Source organism: Gastrolobium bilobum, unplaced genomic scaffold (assembly GCF_033153095.1).
Source record: "Gastrolobium bilobum isolate Gb01-03AN ecotype WA unplaced genomic scaffold, APGP_CSIRO_Gbil_v1 utg7613, whole genome shotgun sequence".
NCBI classification, from domain to species: domain Eukaryota; kingdom Viridiplantae; phylum Streptophyta; class Magnoliopsida; order Fabales; family Fabaceae; genus Gastrolobium; species Gastrolobium bilobum.
In genome coordinates this window covers 80,232-95,313 of record NW_026898007.1, presented here as the reverse complement: position 1 = coordinate 95,313, position 15,082 = coordinate 80,232, and the positions used below count along the sequence as shown (strand labels likewise).

Sequence of the window (15,082 nt, the reverse complement as noted above, 5' to 3'; positions counted from 1 at the left end):
TTATTTGGCTCAGCTCTCATTTCATTTTTATTTTTAAGAAAATAATACTCTCATGCCACATGAGATTCTCTCATTTTCTTACACAAATTCGTTTTTTGTGTCAAATAATTTTTCTTTTCTTTTTTAATATAAAATATGGGATCCACATTTAACTTCTCTCTACTTTTTTTCTCTCCTACAATCCTACAACATAAGAAAAGCTAAACCCTTACTTTTTATGTTGTTTTTCTGAAGCCATAATCTGTGTTTTTATTTTTAAAATAAGAACACATATTTTTAACTTTTTATAAAAATTTTAGTAGTTAAATTCTGAAATATTGTTCATGATTTTGTCAGAAATGACCTGCCAACGCTTCCTTCCCAAATAACATATATGAATTTATTAGGTTGCTTTTTATTTATTAGTAGCATTTCTTTTATCAATTAGTAATTAATATACAATATACAAAACTTATAGTGTAAAAATATGCACCGCTAAATAATTAATTAAATAACATTATCGGTGTCAGAGCATGAATTTAATAAAGATTATGCATAATTATGGTAAGATAATTATTTAGAAAGTGCAAATATTGATTTTGTTTCGGGGTATAAATGCATACCGGTGAAGTGTCCCGAAAAATTAATATAAAAATATGATAATTCCTAGAAAAATTGATTAGGTTAAGAATATAAAGTTTGAAAAAAAAATTATTAGTAGAGCTATTAGAACTAATACTATTAATGAGTGAGTATATTTATACAAATAGATAAGTGGGGCACAAAACCCTAAGTTTTGCACACTCACGTTGATACTCTCCTTCATGCAGCCATATGCTTCCCACCTAAACACCATAGTCTTTTCTTCAAGAAAATCTCCAAGCTACCATTTTTCTTCTTTCCCTCTTCACTAAAACACCATTGATGCTTGTGGGCAAGATATGTGGGGAAGAAAAATACCTTCTTCAAGTGTTATAGCTACAATGTTGGGGAGTTGTGGGGCTATCTTTTGGTTTAGGTGTGATAGAGTCTTCTAAACTACCATTAGAGCTCCAATGAGTGAATTTTGTGAAGAAAGGATTAAGCTTGGGAGCTCAAACTCGTGCCTCTCTTTGGACTGTACCTTGGAGTGGATTGTTCAACCCTTAAGACCCTCCATTTTCTGTTTCTAAGGCCTTGGGTACATCCTTCATCTTTTGTTCTTGAGTTTTCATAGAAAAGAATAATCTTGATGCATGTAAAAAGAGAAAGCTAAGTAACCTCAATGTAAACTAGTAAGAACACACTTAAAGATGCATGTTTGGACCCCTGTTTATGTTAAAAATCAAAGCTTGGATGGATATCTTTGCGAAAATGCAAAACTGCATACTGTCGCGAAATATCCGGATATGAATATCTGAATATGTGATATCCGGATATTGGCCCAAGGATATCCCAATATTGAATATCCGGATATGTCCCCGAGGAATATCTGGATATCCTGGAAAGTTTGTGTTTTGTGTTGTTTGGTCCAAATAGAACCGTGTATGATGAATTAGGATTCTTTTATGGTTAATGTGAGCCTCTGTAATAATGTAACTAAATCAAAACCCAAGTGGGTGAATGCTTATGCCTTTGAGAAAGGCCTGCAGGCATGAAACGAAAAAGAAAACATAGTCCATTTAACTTGAGATTTTAGGACATAATTATTGATGATATTTCTGATATAAAACAGATTGCAACTGTCAGATTGTGTCACTGTTGGTGTGTCTAGTTGTACCGAGCCTTTGGATAAGGACTTTGGCATTATAGGTAAGCTTTTGTGTCCTCGATTTTGCCCATTGATGGTTCCACCATACCTCATAGAGGGATGGCTTATATGCATTTTTTTTTTTTGTAAATGTGTTTATTACTTGAAGAATATTTGATATGTTGTTGAGCTGTTTTGTGAGTGCACATGTCGTTAGGGTTGGCAAAACGGACCAACCCGACCCGACCCAACCCGCATTCAACCCGAAAAAAATGAGCCGGGTTAGGGTTGGCTCGAAAAAAAAAAAACAAGTCAGAAAACTCAACCCAACCCGACCCGAGTCGGGTTAGGGTTGGCTCGCGGGTTGGATCAAAAATATGGCTCGTGGGTTGGCTTGAAAAAATAGCTCGCGTGTTGGCTCGAAAATTGGCTCGCGGGTTGGCTCGATATTGCTCGTGGGTTGGCTCATTTTCAGCCTATTTAAATGACCATGTAGTATTAATGCACCAGCTATGTGGCTTCCATTAGCTTAAACAAAAGGTTACAAAATGAGAAATAAAAGCAAAATATTTTAATTTTGAATTTTCTTCACAACAAATTTGCATCAATATCAAGAAACAATCAGAACCACTTGCTACCAAGTGAGTAAGATATTTGAACCAAACAGAGCTAGCACAGCCTAACAATATAAAAATGGCAGGATGTGACAAGATTAGGGACTTAGGTTTATAGAAGGAAGAAAAAAAATGATGACAACATGTGTGGGTTTTGTTCATTTTTGTATATTATATTTTGTATTTTTTTATAAAAAAAAAAACTCAACCCGCGAGCTGGCTCGTTTGACCCGCGGGTTGACTCGTTTTTTCACGAGTTAAAACGAGCCGAGTTGGCTCGGGTTGGCAGCTCGTTTTGGCCAACCCAACCCGGCTCATTTTTTACGGGTTACGAGCCAACCCGATGGGTTGGCTCATTTTTGCCAACCCTACATGCCATATGTTATGTATGTGGGGTGTTCCACCCTAGACGGTAATCCCTGAGTATGTGGGCAACATACAAGAAGGTAACTCCGTGGGTGAGGTACAAGAGAAGAGCCTTGTACTGTGGGTTATAGACGTGTGTAATCCCTATCTTTTATTCTTTGGCCAGTAGGATGCATACACACATGACATAAACATATGTTGCATTGCACAGATATTTGATACTATACTGTTGTTATCATTTTTGAACTTATATTGCACATGTAAGTGAGCTTGGGTTAGAGAGCTCCTTGAGGACCCCTTGCCTTACTGAGATTTCTGTTAGAGATTTTACCCGGTGTGGAGCACATTTTCAGGGACATGTACTTTTGAGGCTGAGACCTCTAGTGGCAGGAGTTCGGAGTTGAGTTGAGATAATGCATGCACCTTGTCATTTTATTATGATTTTTGTCTTGCTGTTATATCTTTATGGCTATTGTACTTGAGACATCATTTGACTATGTTGCCTTATTTGGTGAGCATGAGGTTGTCCATGTCACATTTGAATAAGTTGTGTTTATTTTATACTGGAGTTGTATTATTATATCAGGATTTGTTTGGTCTACGTGTTGTAGTTCCATGACTTGATACCTTATTTATGTTAATGAAGTTATTCAATTTAGTTATTTATTGCAATTTACATACAGACGGTGTTTGGAAAAGAATCATTAGATTCACTGAGTTATCATAATAAGATTCATAATTTGAAATTTTAGCTTCCGCATTTATTGAGTTGTGCTTATTACCATTTATATGTTTAATATATCGGATGCACACGGGGTGTTACATATAGCAAAAGTAAAATAATTTACTCAAAATATTAAAAATATACGAAATTCTCATCAAAATAGGATTCAACATCTACTTTCTTCCTCTTTATGTATTTTATCAATCTATCAAGTGGGTTTTTACCTTATATTACTTACTATTTTTAATGTTTTAAAAATGAAAGATATTATAAATAACTGGTTATAGGTGTAGTACCTTACTTATGTTATAATGATATTTTCCTATAGATTTGTATAGTACAACTCACAGATACCAAATTCGAAGGTCGAGCAGAGATATCTAGCAGAAAAGTTACTAATTATATCTACAGAGTAAAGTTAGAGATAACTAGAAAGGAAAAATATAGTATCTTCACCCAATAGTCTGATAGGATTATAATCAAGGGTGTGAGTCATCTACAAAGTGGATGTGCTCTAGCACTAATAATGGTGGTAAACCTGTAGAATGCTAAAGAGATTATCCCCTCATTCATTATAGGAGGTCACGTATCGATGAAGTGTAGTAGCTGTTAGGAAGTGTTAAGGAGAGGTGTATATAGTGAGTGATTTTGCAGGTAACTACTGATGTGATAGTATATTTAGTGGGTAGTTATGTATAATAGAGGTGAATGAAAGATAGTGAAGGAATTAAAATACTTATTGCATGTCATGTAGTGAAAAGAGAAAGTTGAGACCATTAACTGGTGTAGACCACATACAAATTCACAAATTATTCAACATATTCACATATTCAACATATCTTTTTTATCATTTTAAGTAAGGCTCATGTATCATTTTTGTATAATTACAACTTGTTGATATTTTGCTCATGTTGATATTTACATGATTAGAATTCAAGTTTAACAACGTACACATGTTGCTCTAATTGGTAGAGACTCAAATTCCTTAAATATATTATTCAATATTAGACTACACAATTTATGCGTACGAAAAAAGAAATGTTGGAAAGAATTCTCAACTCTTAACTATATCTTGAGAAACATTAAATAGTGGTAGGTCGGTTCATAGTAAGGAAATTGAGTAAGTGAAAAGGAATGAACCCCGATTCGATCCCCACATCTCATTTTGGAAAGGATTTAAATATTTTCATTTCTGATCTGTTCTGCATTCCGGATTAGTCTCAAGCCAGTTCAAAAAAATTAAAGTTTGTGAAGATACCGAAAAGAGGCAACTCGCCTCAATGAAGTAATTAAGACGGAGTTAATTGAAAAGTAAAAACTATATCACGAGAAACAAGTCTTCCACGTATTAAACGAGAGGTTGAAAACTTAAAAATAACTCAAATTTTTGAACCCTGTGACAAAGTAAAAAAGTGATTTAAAGTTTTAATTGTTATAAATAATTTATTAATTGTCCATATCCGTTATATAACCGTTATGACTGTTGATGTTATGGCCGTTGGAGACGTTATGGTTGTTGGAGATATTATGACCGTTGGAGAATAATTTTGGTTATTGTAACTTTCATGTTTTCTGAGCCTATAACTAAGGCATCTTTATAGTACAACAATACAATAAGAATACATTCCTCTATCTCTATTATCTCTTCTCTTCTAGTTCTTATTAATTTTACAACACGTTATCAGCACGAGACTCTACCCGAAAAGAGAATTGCAATCCCAAAAGCATGAAATATATACTATGAGATCCATTCTCTTATGGATTGAAGATATGATAATTTTGTGTTATAGGATAAGACAGGTGCAACTCACGAGGTATTTTATGGTACCCTACCTGAGGTAAATTTCAAATGTTTGTTGGTTGCTAATTTTATGATTAATGTTTGACATTCATTAAATTTATGATTAATGTTGTTACAGGAACCCTTTTTTTGTTTCCTGCTATCAGGTTGGACCTTTTATCCACTGATGGTTTTTTATTGTATGTTTGAATTAACTGTTAAAATCTTTTCTCTTGGGATGTTTAAATGTGTTAATTCTTATCGTGTATGTCTGTGTCTACTCATATTTTAGTCTTCAAATCAGACTTGACTCAGTTCATTTGTTATCTAAATTTTCTGTATATGCTCCCTTGTTTGCATTGTTTGTATCCCCAATTTTTTTGCTGAAGATTATTATTGAGTATAATAATTCTGCTATGTTACTGGTAATGGTATTTGTGTTGCTCTATGATGGCACTGAGATTCATAGGAAGACAAACAGAGATGAAGATTGAGCCATAACACACCACATACAACAAGTCTGCAACATGGCCCAATGTGTTTTTTTTTAATGGTAACTTGGAATTCATTTGTCCTCCTTAATCCACCGAATTTGATTCTTCAATGAAGCATTAATGAAAACAATTATTATTATTGAATTTTTGGCCAACGATGAAAGTTTCTGACCTTGAGCAATTTATGTTTTTAATGCATTTAAATGAAATGTTATAAGTTTAACAGTTAATTGAATAATCGTTACAATTGTTTTATGTATGGTTAAATGTTATTCAATAATTTAATGCATGATTTGTGGGTTGATATGATTATGCATATATGTTAAATGAGACAACTCATTACCGTTGTGGTTTTATGATTTTTATAATTAAATGCAATTTAATCAGTTATGCAATTCATTAAATTATCTCTGATCTGAATCATTATGAATAATCATTCAATATATAATTATTATAGTTTTCTTTATATCCGAATGAGTGATAATACTTATAATTTTAGACCCGTTGTTCAAAAGCATTGCCCGAAGCAAATGTCAAATATATGAAAGACTCTAGCTATTTTGATGGCTATGAGCACATTAATGATATAATCCCTAAAGGGATGATAGAAAATAATCTAATATTGGGTCAAATCACGAGAGAAGCCAAACGAAAGTGGCTAATGAAATATAGCAAATTAAAAAAGGGGCAAGTGTTATGAATCTCATGCCTTTGAGATTAATCTCACTGTTGAGGCTAACAATATCTTTATTCGTTATTGCTCCTGAAGTAGCAAAATCTGAATTATTTTATCAATTACCTATATACAAAATGATTTTAATGCCTCCATATGTGATGCATGTAATCACACATATTGATATACTATTATTACTACAAATATTGCAGGTAAGAAATGTGTATAAAAAGAAAAAATTACATGTCTTGCTTCCAATATATATTAGCATGATTGAAAAACATGTCTTGGTAAATCAAAAAGATATTGATTATAATAACTATATTATTTGGCATGACCAGATGGACCATCTCGGATCAAATATGGTGCGAAACATTATTTAAAAATTATTATGATCATGCATTGAAGAACCAGAAGATTCTTCTTGTACGGCTAGTTCTCAAGAGAAATTATCACCAACTAAAGTTGAGATTCAATATCTTGCATTTTTAAAATGCATATAGGGTGAAATATATGGGCTCATTCACCTATCAAGTGGACCTTTCAAATAATATGAATTTAATAGATGCATCTACAAAATGGCCACATGTTTGTCTATCTTGACATTTGTGAGATTGTTTGCTCAAATGATAATATTAAGAGTACAATAAAGATAATTCGTCTTCATAATGCTGGTGAATTTAATATTAGCGAAATTATTTATTAAATGTCTCCAATTGATTACTAGAACATTGCCTATGAGAACAAAACTTCCTATTTTTGCATGGGAATATGCTATATTTTATGTTGCAGTACTTGTACGCATCATGCCAATAAGTTATCATCTCCCCATTACATTGGCTTATGGTCAGGAGCCAAATAATATTTTTGATGTGCGATTTATATTCTAATTACTCCACCACAACACGTACGAATCCCAAATATAATTGAGAATATATGTTGGATATGAATTTCCTTATATAATATCCTGAAATAATGACTGGAGATTTAGTGGATTATTATTATCAGTCTTTCCAACATGAGGGGGAGAGAATAAACAGTTGGAAAATTTATTATTATCTCATATAGATCCTAGCACAAAGTAAACATGAGAAAAGATATTATATATCGACTGCCAGATGATTTCACTAACCAATAAGTCTAATATTCCAACTGAAAATGCTCCAATTCATATTGTACATATTCATATTGTACATAGAAAAATGATCGATTCCAAGGATAAAAATCCTCATAAAGGGAGGAGGAGCAAATGATTAAGATGGTCATAATATGGAGACATAAAGACATAACTTTGATCAAATCTCAAGGGAGGTTCAGGTACCTGAAAATAATGAAAACAAAGAGATCTCTATTAGTTATGTCATTACAGAAAAACGTTGGAACCATAAAGATATAGTTGTCGACGATATTTTGCATAAAATGAAATGAAGAAACAAGACGAGGATCTTGAAGCTAAATTTGTTGATGATGATTGGCCAAAATATAAAGACACAATTCAAATTTAAAGTTTTTGATCATATAGTCCAAACATGAAGGTGTAATGCCAGTGGGGTACAAATGTGCAAAAATTATAATGAAGTTGTTGTAGCACAAGAATTTTGCAAAAGCCTAGCATCAATTATTTGAAAATATATTCTCTTGTGGTGGATGAAATCACCTTCAGATATTTTAATAATCTGACAGTGAAATATATATGAAAATCCTAAAAGGATCTAAAATACTTGAAGCATATAAAAATTCCCCGGAAATTAGTTAAATGAAGCTTCAAATATCATTAATGGATTAAGACAATAAAGGCATGTGTGGTATAATCACCTTAATAAAATATTTAATTCAATCGAGACAATCTTATTATCGTATAATAAAGGGTGAACATCCAAGGGAAATAATAAAATTATTAAAGTGGATGTCTGGCTTTTAAACCTCATATTTTCCCCTTTATTCTCATATTTTATCTTTATTTGTAAATTTGTTACCAGGAATTATTTCTTTCCGATATATAGATACTAGAATAATGCAGGATCCACACAAAGCTAGATTTCAAGCAGGATATTTATTCACAAGTGGAAGCACAACCATGGGATAATAGTAATTCATGAAGAAAGTCAAGAATGTGTTTGATCAAGGTCAATGACGCAACACATCCGAAAAGCATGCAGTTTTTAGTTAGAAAAAGAGGTTCCAACAATATTGCATGAAGATAATGCTGCTTGTATAGCTCAATTAAATGGAGGATATATTAAAGGAGACTGAACGAAGCATATGTCACCAAAATTCTTCTTCACTCATGATCTTCAACAAAATGGTGAAATTGATGTTCAACAAATCCGTTCAAGTGATAATTTGGCAGATTTATTTACCAAGGCATTACCTACTTCAAGTTTTGAGAAGCTCGTTTACAAGATCGGAATGCATAAACTCAGAGATATTAAATAATGTTATCATCTGGGGGAGTAAAATACGTGCTGCACTCTTTTTTCCTTCACCATGATTTTGTCCCATTGGGTTTTCCTGGTAAGGTTTTTAATGAGGGAGCTTCTAATACATATTTCTTCTCAATAGGATTATTGGACATCCAAGGGGAGTGTTATAAATAATTTATTGGTTGTCCATATCCATTATATAACCGTTATGACTGTTGGAGACGTTATGACTGTTGGAGATATTATGACCGTTGGAGAATAATTTCAGTTATCGTAACTTTTATGTTTCCCGAGCCTATAAATAAAGGGTTTTATAAAAGTTATGTTGTAGGAAAAATGATTGTGTAATGTTATAGAGATTCGTTTTGCGTGCCTTAATTTTTTTATTTTTTACTTGCTTCAAAAAGTGCGGACCCCACAAAATGTTGTAAATAAAACATCTTTGTAGTATGACAACACAAGAAAAGTACATTCTCCTATCTCTATTATCTCTTCTCTTATATTTCTTATTAATTTTACAACATTAATAATGAAGTATATTTATACAAAAACACACTTTCTAAGTCAATTTTGAAATATACCACTTTAGAAAATAAATAAATGAACGCCCTACTCTAAAGGCAAGACCTACTAAATCGGCCACAATAATAGTAAAGGTAGTGGCTGTTGATGGGTGCACATGGAGGTTGTTATGACCGTTGGATCATGAGGACAAAGACTTCCAATGTTGTTGCACTTGGATTGGAAACAAACATCTAACATGTGTCCGAGACAAATGCAAAAGCATATTTGACTAAGAGCCATGACATCATTGATTTATTGTCGTACCAAGTTAGTTAAAAACTGTGTGACACTGATGTTGTTGTTTGCATCGTAATTATCGAAGCTAAACGTGTAAAATCTAAAACACTGTCTTCCAAATCTTCCTTTGTATTCTCCATCCATTTTCATTGAACATTTTTTTTTTTTTAATCAATCATTGAACATTTTCACTTACCCTTTTTTGTGCCTTCTCAGATTCCTCACATACCCTCTTCGATTTTATCGCCCTCAAGCTTATATTTTTCACCTACCCAAATTGCCATTTTCCAACATTCCTTGCAAATCACTCACCACTTTTAGCAGAGAAGAAGGAAAGACAAGTTTTTGATTCGTGGGGTTGGTTCCATATGGCATCTTTCTCGGTCCCATGCCCCAAGTGCCCTTCTCCTGCAACTTTGGGATTGAAATCCCACAAGCTCTCGTTTCAAAGTGGGTTGAGCTTGAAGCATTCCCTTTCATTCGGATCTTTGTTTGCTGATTCAGCCTCATCTGGGATTCGAGTATGTAATTTTTTAGAATATGAATCTGGTCTTGTTGATTTGTGATTGATTGTTTATTTATTAGCTTATACGAATTATAATTAAATTAATGTTTTAATTATAGGATGAAGAAGCTGAGGGTCGCACAAGAATCCTCGTTTTTGCTTTTTTGTTTACTCATTCTTTCTTTTTTTTCTTTTTTCTTTTTTCTGGAAGATTAGATAGTGAAAGAGCAGAACTGGGATACAAGTTTAATGGCTGAATTTTAGAAATTTGGATGCCTTGTCGCTATTATTATTTGGTATATAAGTTATTTAGTTATTGTCTAACCTCAATTTAATTACTGTATTGCTTTCAACATAAATTGGCATTGAGCAAATTCCTCTGTAATTTCTGTGTTGAGGTTACTTTTGATAAAAATAAAAAAAATTCTTTTGTTCTTTGAATTTCTGTTTGTTGTGATCCTTTTTTTAAGCATCTAACGTTTTACAGACGAGACAGTATGTAATCCACATAAAGCATAGTATTTATTCTCCAGTTATTTCTGTAGTGTATTGATAAATTGATTTCTTTTAACAATGGGTTAAGATATTGTCACAACCAATTAGTGTTATTATTAATGTTACTACCAATCAATTTTACCGTTAGATCAATTATGTTGATCCAACGGTTATATTTATGTTCATCTTTGTATGGTTATGATTCCCCATATTTAATGTAAAAGCATTAAATATAGGAAACCATTACCATACAAAGGTGAAAATAAATATAAAGTATTAAATATGGAGAATCATAACCATACAAAGTTGGAAATAAATATAACCGTTATATCAATATAATCGATCTAACGGTGAAATTGATTGGTAGTAATATTGATAGTAACACTAATTGGTTGTTACAATATCCTTCCCAATAATGAAGAAAAAAAATACCTTTAGCAATTGATTTTCCCTAGGGTTTCTGAATGTTCGTTTAAGAATTAGAATTTTGAATCTAGAAATTTTTCTTTCAATAGTTATATTTATTTCTTAGCATAAAAGGCCATCTCAAATATGAAGTACAAACATAGAGAAGCGTAGCACTCTGTAAGATAAAATTCTCCTACAGGGGCATCAATGTTTTTGTCAAGAGTTAAGATAAAATTTGCAGTAACATGCAAGCATTTATATGATGAGGCCTTTGTAAATATGCACATTTATGATTTAGAATACCTACTATTTTTTTTATGATACTCATATCAATCCTTCCATTTATGATTTTCCCACATGGGGACTACAACTAAAGTTTTTAAGCATATTATCACTTGCAAAAGTTCATTATATTCATTGTAGTTGATGGATCTGTGAGGACAACTGCAACTACAAGGCATTCAAGTCACTGAACTTGTAGTCTTAGCTATTAGTTTCCAACGAGTTTATAATTGGAGAAATTATAATTTATCCATTATTCACTGAATAAATAATAAATGTGTATTTTATTAGGCTTTGCTATTTTTTTTTTCCTGATTATTTAATTGTTCAATTGTTATTTGTTATTTCCTGCAGTGCCTTAACAGGAAGCAATTTTCTGTTGGGAAGTTTCAAGCACAACTTAATGAGGTCAGTTTGCATTGAGTCTTTTTTTTTTTTTAATTGAGTTTTGTTTTGAACAAAATTTTCATCCTGCTGTTCATATATGTTCTTTATTAATTAAAATTTTATTATAAGTTACCCTGCTTTGTGCATCATAGGCTGCTACTGTAAAAAATTCTTCTAATTCTGCACCTGTACCGGTCAACGGACCTAATGTTGCTTCATCAAAAGAGAAACTCTCTGTGCCGGATGCAGATTCAATTTTTGTATTCATGGCTCAAGTTTCAGACCTTGTAAAGTAAGACTAAGCAGTTGCAGTCTGCATGCAATCACCTTTCCTTTTTTTAATTATTATATCTATGCTAGGAAATAAGAGGTCAAGTCACGAGCAATGATAAAACTGTTTCTTTGTGACTGAAAAGTCACGGGTTCAGATCTGAGAAACTGTCTCTTTGCAAATATTGCAAGGATAAGACCATGTATAAAGATTGCCTTCACTCCTACTTTCTCTAGTCAGGGTTTAATTGAGAGTGGTTTATGTTAGGACATGCATTGTTTCCATTGTTTTTATTTAACATCATTTCCATGGACAGACTTGTGGATTCTAGAGACATTGTGGAACTACAACTTAAGCAATCTGACTGTGAGCTCATGATAAGGAAAAAGGAAGCTTTGCAGCCTCCACCAGCCACAGTTATGGCCTCAGCATCACCACCGCTGCATTATCCCGCATTTCCTTCTCCACCACCACCGCCGCCACCACCAGCTGCAAGCTCTCCATCTTCAAAAGCAGCACCTGCCTTACCTCCTCCTGCGAAAACAAGCTCATCATCTCACCCACCTCTGAAATGTCCAATGGCAGGAACCTTTTATAGGAGTCCAGCACCTGGTGAAGCTCCATTTGTCAAGGTATGTAAACATACGAAGTTTAAATAGCACACTTCTTTTGAGTTTTCAATTTACTACTGGATATTTGATGCAATATATTTACTAAATAAATTAATGAATAGCCTAATTATTTTGCTGTTGCTTCAGGTGGGAGATAAAGTGCAGAAAGGCCAGGTTATTTGCATTATCGAGGCTATGAAACTGATGAATGAAATTGAGGTATGTGTATTTTTTTCCAGCTTCTTTTTTGTATTATTACATTTATCTTTCCCTATTTACTATCTTGTTTTCTTTCCCGTTTATTTTGGAGATTTGTCCCATTGTTATATGGATTATCCTCCCATATAGTAATTAATATACATAAATCCGTAAACAAGGCTCTCTGAGTGTAACAAATATAAAAGCACAGACTTGGTAAAGCTGTTCGAACGCTGTTTCTGTTTCTTTAATTCCATCTCTTTCAGCTGCATTAACTCTCTAATTACTTACTGATGTGCACCTAACTATGACTAAAGTTTACATTAGGAGGGGTAGAAAGGGATTAAGAGATAAGTACAGAGTAGAATGGGAAATAACTCACTTGGGGGTGAGCTGTACATGTAATTAAACTGTCAAAGTGCAGTTCGGTTCAGTTCACGGTTCGGTCCAGTTTTTTTGATTATTTTGCACATTCCTATACTGGTGTGTGTGGAGTTTGTGTTAGGAGATGAATAAAATGAAGGAGAGGCATTTAGAGTGAGTTATGTGGAATATTTTATAGAAGAGAGACTCAGGGAGGAAGCAAGACCCTTTAAGAGCCTGTTGGATTTTGTTTTGTCTACTGCTAGATAAACTTTACCCCACCCTCGCTAGTCGGGGCTTAAAGGGGAGTGGTTTATTGTTAGATAAACTCTCTCCTTCTCAACAAATTTCTATCAACATATAGGCAAAAATTGAAAAATCTAATTTCTTGGTTACCTTTCCTTGCTTGGTGGCAGGCTGATCAATCTGGAACAATAGCTGAGATTGTAGCTGAGGATGGGAAACCAGTCAGTGTAGACACGGTACACACTCTCTCTCTTTGCGTGCGCGCATGTGTGTGTGTTTGTGTATCTATCTGTCTGTCTATCTACAAACAACATGCTTCATTTCACTAACTAAAATACTTGTGCTCTATGCAGCCTCTTTTTGTAATAGCTCCATGAGTACCAGAAGGGACCTTACTTAGAAGTTGATGGGAATTTCCCTTGTTGGATGGCATGGTATTTTATACATATATTTATTGAGTGATAATGTTTGTCTCATTTTTGGGATATATTTTAGGCATAAAAACCCCAGCATGTCAGAATGAATATTGGATTTGTAGTTCTAACTTCTAAGCAGTTTTGATATTTGTAATATTAATGTTCTCTGCATCTGGTTTCTGAATGGTCCCTCTTTCTTGTAAGAACCTGCTGGCTGTTATGTTATTAATGTAATTTGTTATAGGGTCTTTTATGTGGCAAAACAAAAAGATGACTCAAAATTATCTTCATCCTTTCATGAATATCCTAAATTGAGCCAATTTTTTGTGTGGTGGCATCACAACTCGACTTAAAACTCATTGTCATCATTGTCTTTCGAACACTTCATGAAATGAAATTAATTAATTTCAGAAAAAATTATTTACAATTCGTTACAAGCGTGATTCATATTATATATATGGAAAAAATGTTTATCACACAACTTATATCCTTTCACTCTCACAAAGAGGTGGGACCCACACCTTTATTTTTTTTTGTCAACTCTCTTTCCTCTTTTATCTATCTCTTTCTCTCTCTCTCTTAAAATGACACAACTTTACATCATTTAAAATGACACTCAATTTACCCTATATATATTGGTATTTAGGTTTTTGTTGAACTAATCATAACTTTCCAATCACGCTGGTGAAATTGAATTTTCAGTCTCCACCTATTGTTGTTTATTGGGAAAAACGGTGATAAGGTTTTGGATACAATAACGTCAGAGATAACTAAACTTCATTACGTGTGTATAGAAGAAGTGATTGGAGGGAACAACATTAAACTGAAATAACAATATGAGACTAGTTCAAAATGTTCCTACCTTGAATGGGGTCAGATAGATAAATTGGTTCAAGTATAATTGAACTGTAATCACGAAACTTGTTCAAACTATTGTGTCATCCACAGTCACAGATCTATTTAGTAATTGCTGCTATTTGCGTCGTCTCCATGAATCTTCTAAAACTACCTGTTTATGACAACGTAAATGTCTTGGTGTCTGTTTTTTTACCAAAGCCCACATCGAGGAGTGTACAAAGTGGAAGTAAAGTGCTTATGCTATAAAATGAAAGGACTTCCAATGGTTCAAGGCACGGAGCCGTGTGTTGAGCACAGAGCGAACTATTCTTTCGCCTTTTACTAAAGAATACCGTGTGCTCGCCACTCAAAGCGGCATACGCCTATTTTTGGAAGAGCTCTCATTTGAGGGCTCTGCAATGTCAGTTAAATTTTCTAATATTTGTTACGTCTATTTTAGCTGATAGGGTATTGTTTGGA

At 33.3% G+C, this 15,082-nt stretch overlaps 1 protein-coding gene and 1 non-coding gene across 2 annotated transcripts; both read left to right on the top strand.

Moving 5' to 3' along the window:
• Window positions 1–9,610: 9,610 nt before the first annotated feature.
• On the top strand, window positions 9,611–14,029 carry LOC133312153 (biotin carboxyl carrier protein of acetyl-CoA carboxylase 2, chloroplastic). The gene is made up of 7 exons (XM_061513307.1): window positions 9,611–10,104; window positions 11,628–11,681; window positions 11,813–11,952; window positions 12,248–12,563; window positions 12,690–12,761; window positions 13,520–13,585; window positions 13,703–14,029. Exons 1-7 carry the CDS (start codon window positions 9,952–9,954, stop codon window positions 13,724–13,726), a joined length of 825 nt encoding a protein of 274 aa, XP_061369291.1. The 5' UTR covers window positions 9,611–9,951; the 3' UTR covers window positions 13,727–14,029.
• An 872-nt stretch (window positions 14,030–14,901) lies between these two features.
• On the top strand, window positions 14,902–15,016 carry LOC133312163 (U5 spliceosomal RNA). The gene has a single exon (XR_009751642.1). It is a non-coding gene; the product is annotated as a U5 spliceosomal RNA (small nuclear RNA).
• Window positions 15,017–15,082: the final 66 nt, after the last annotated feature.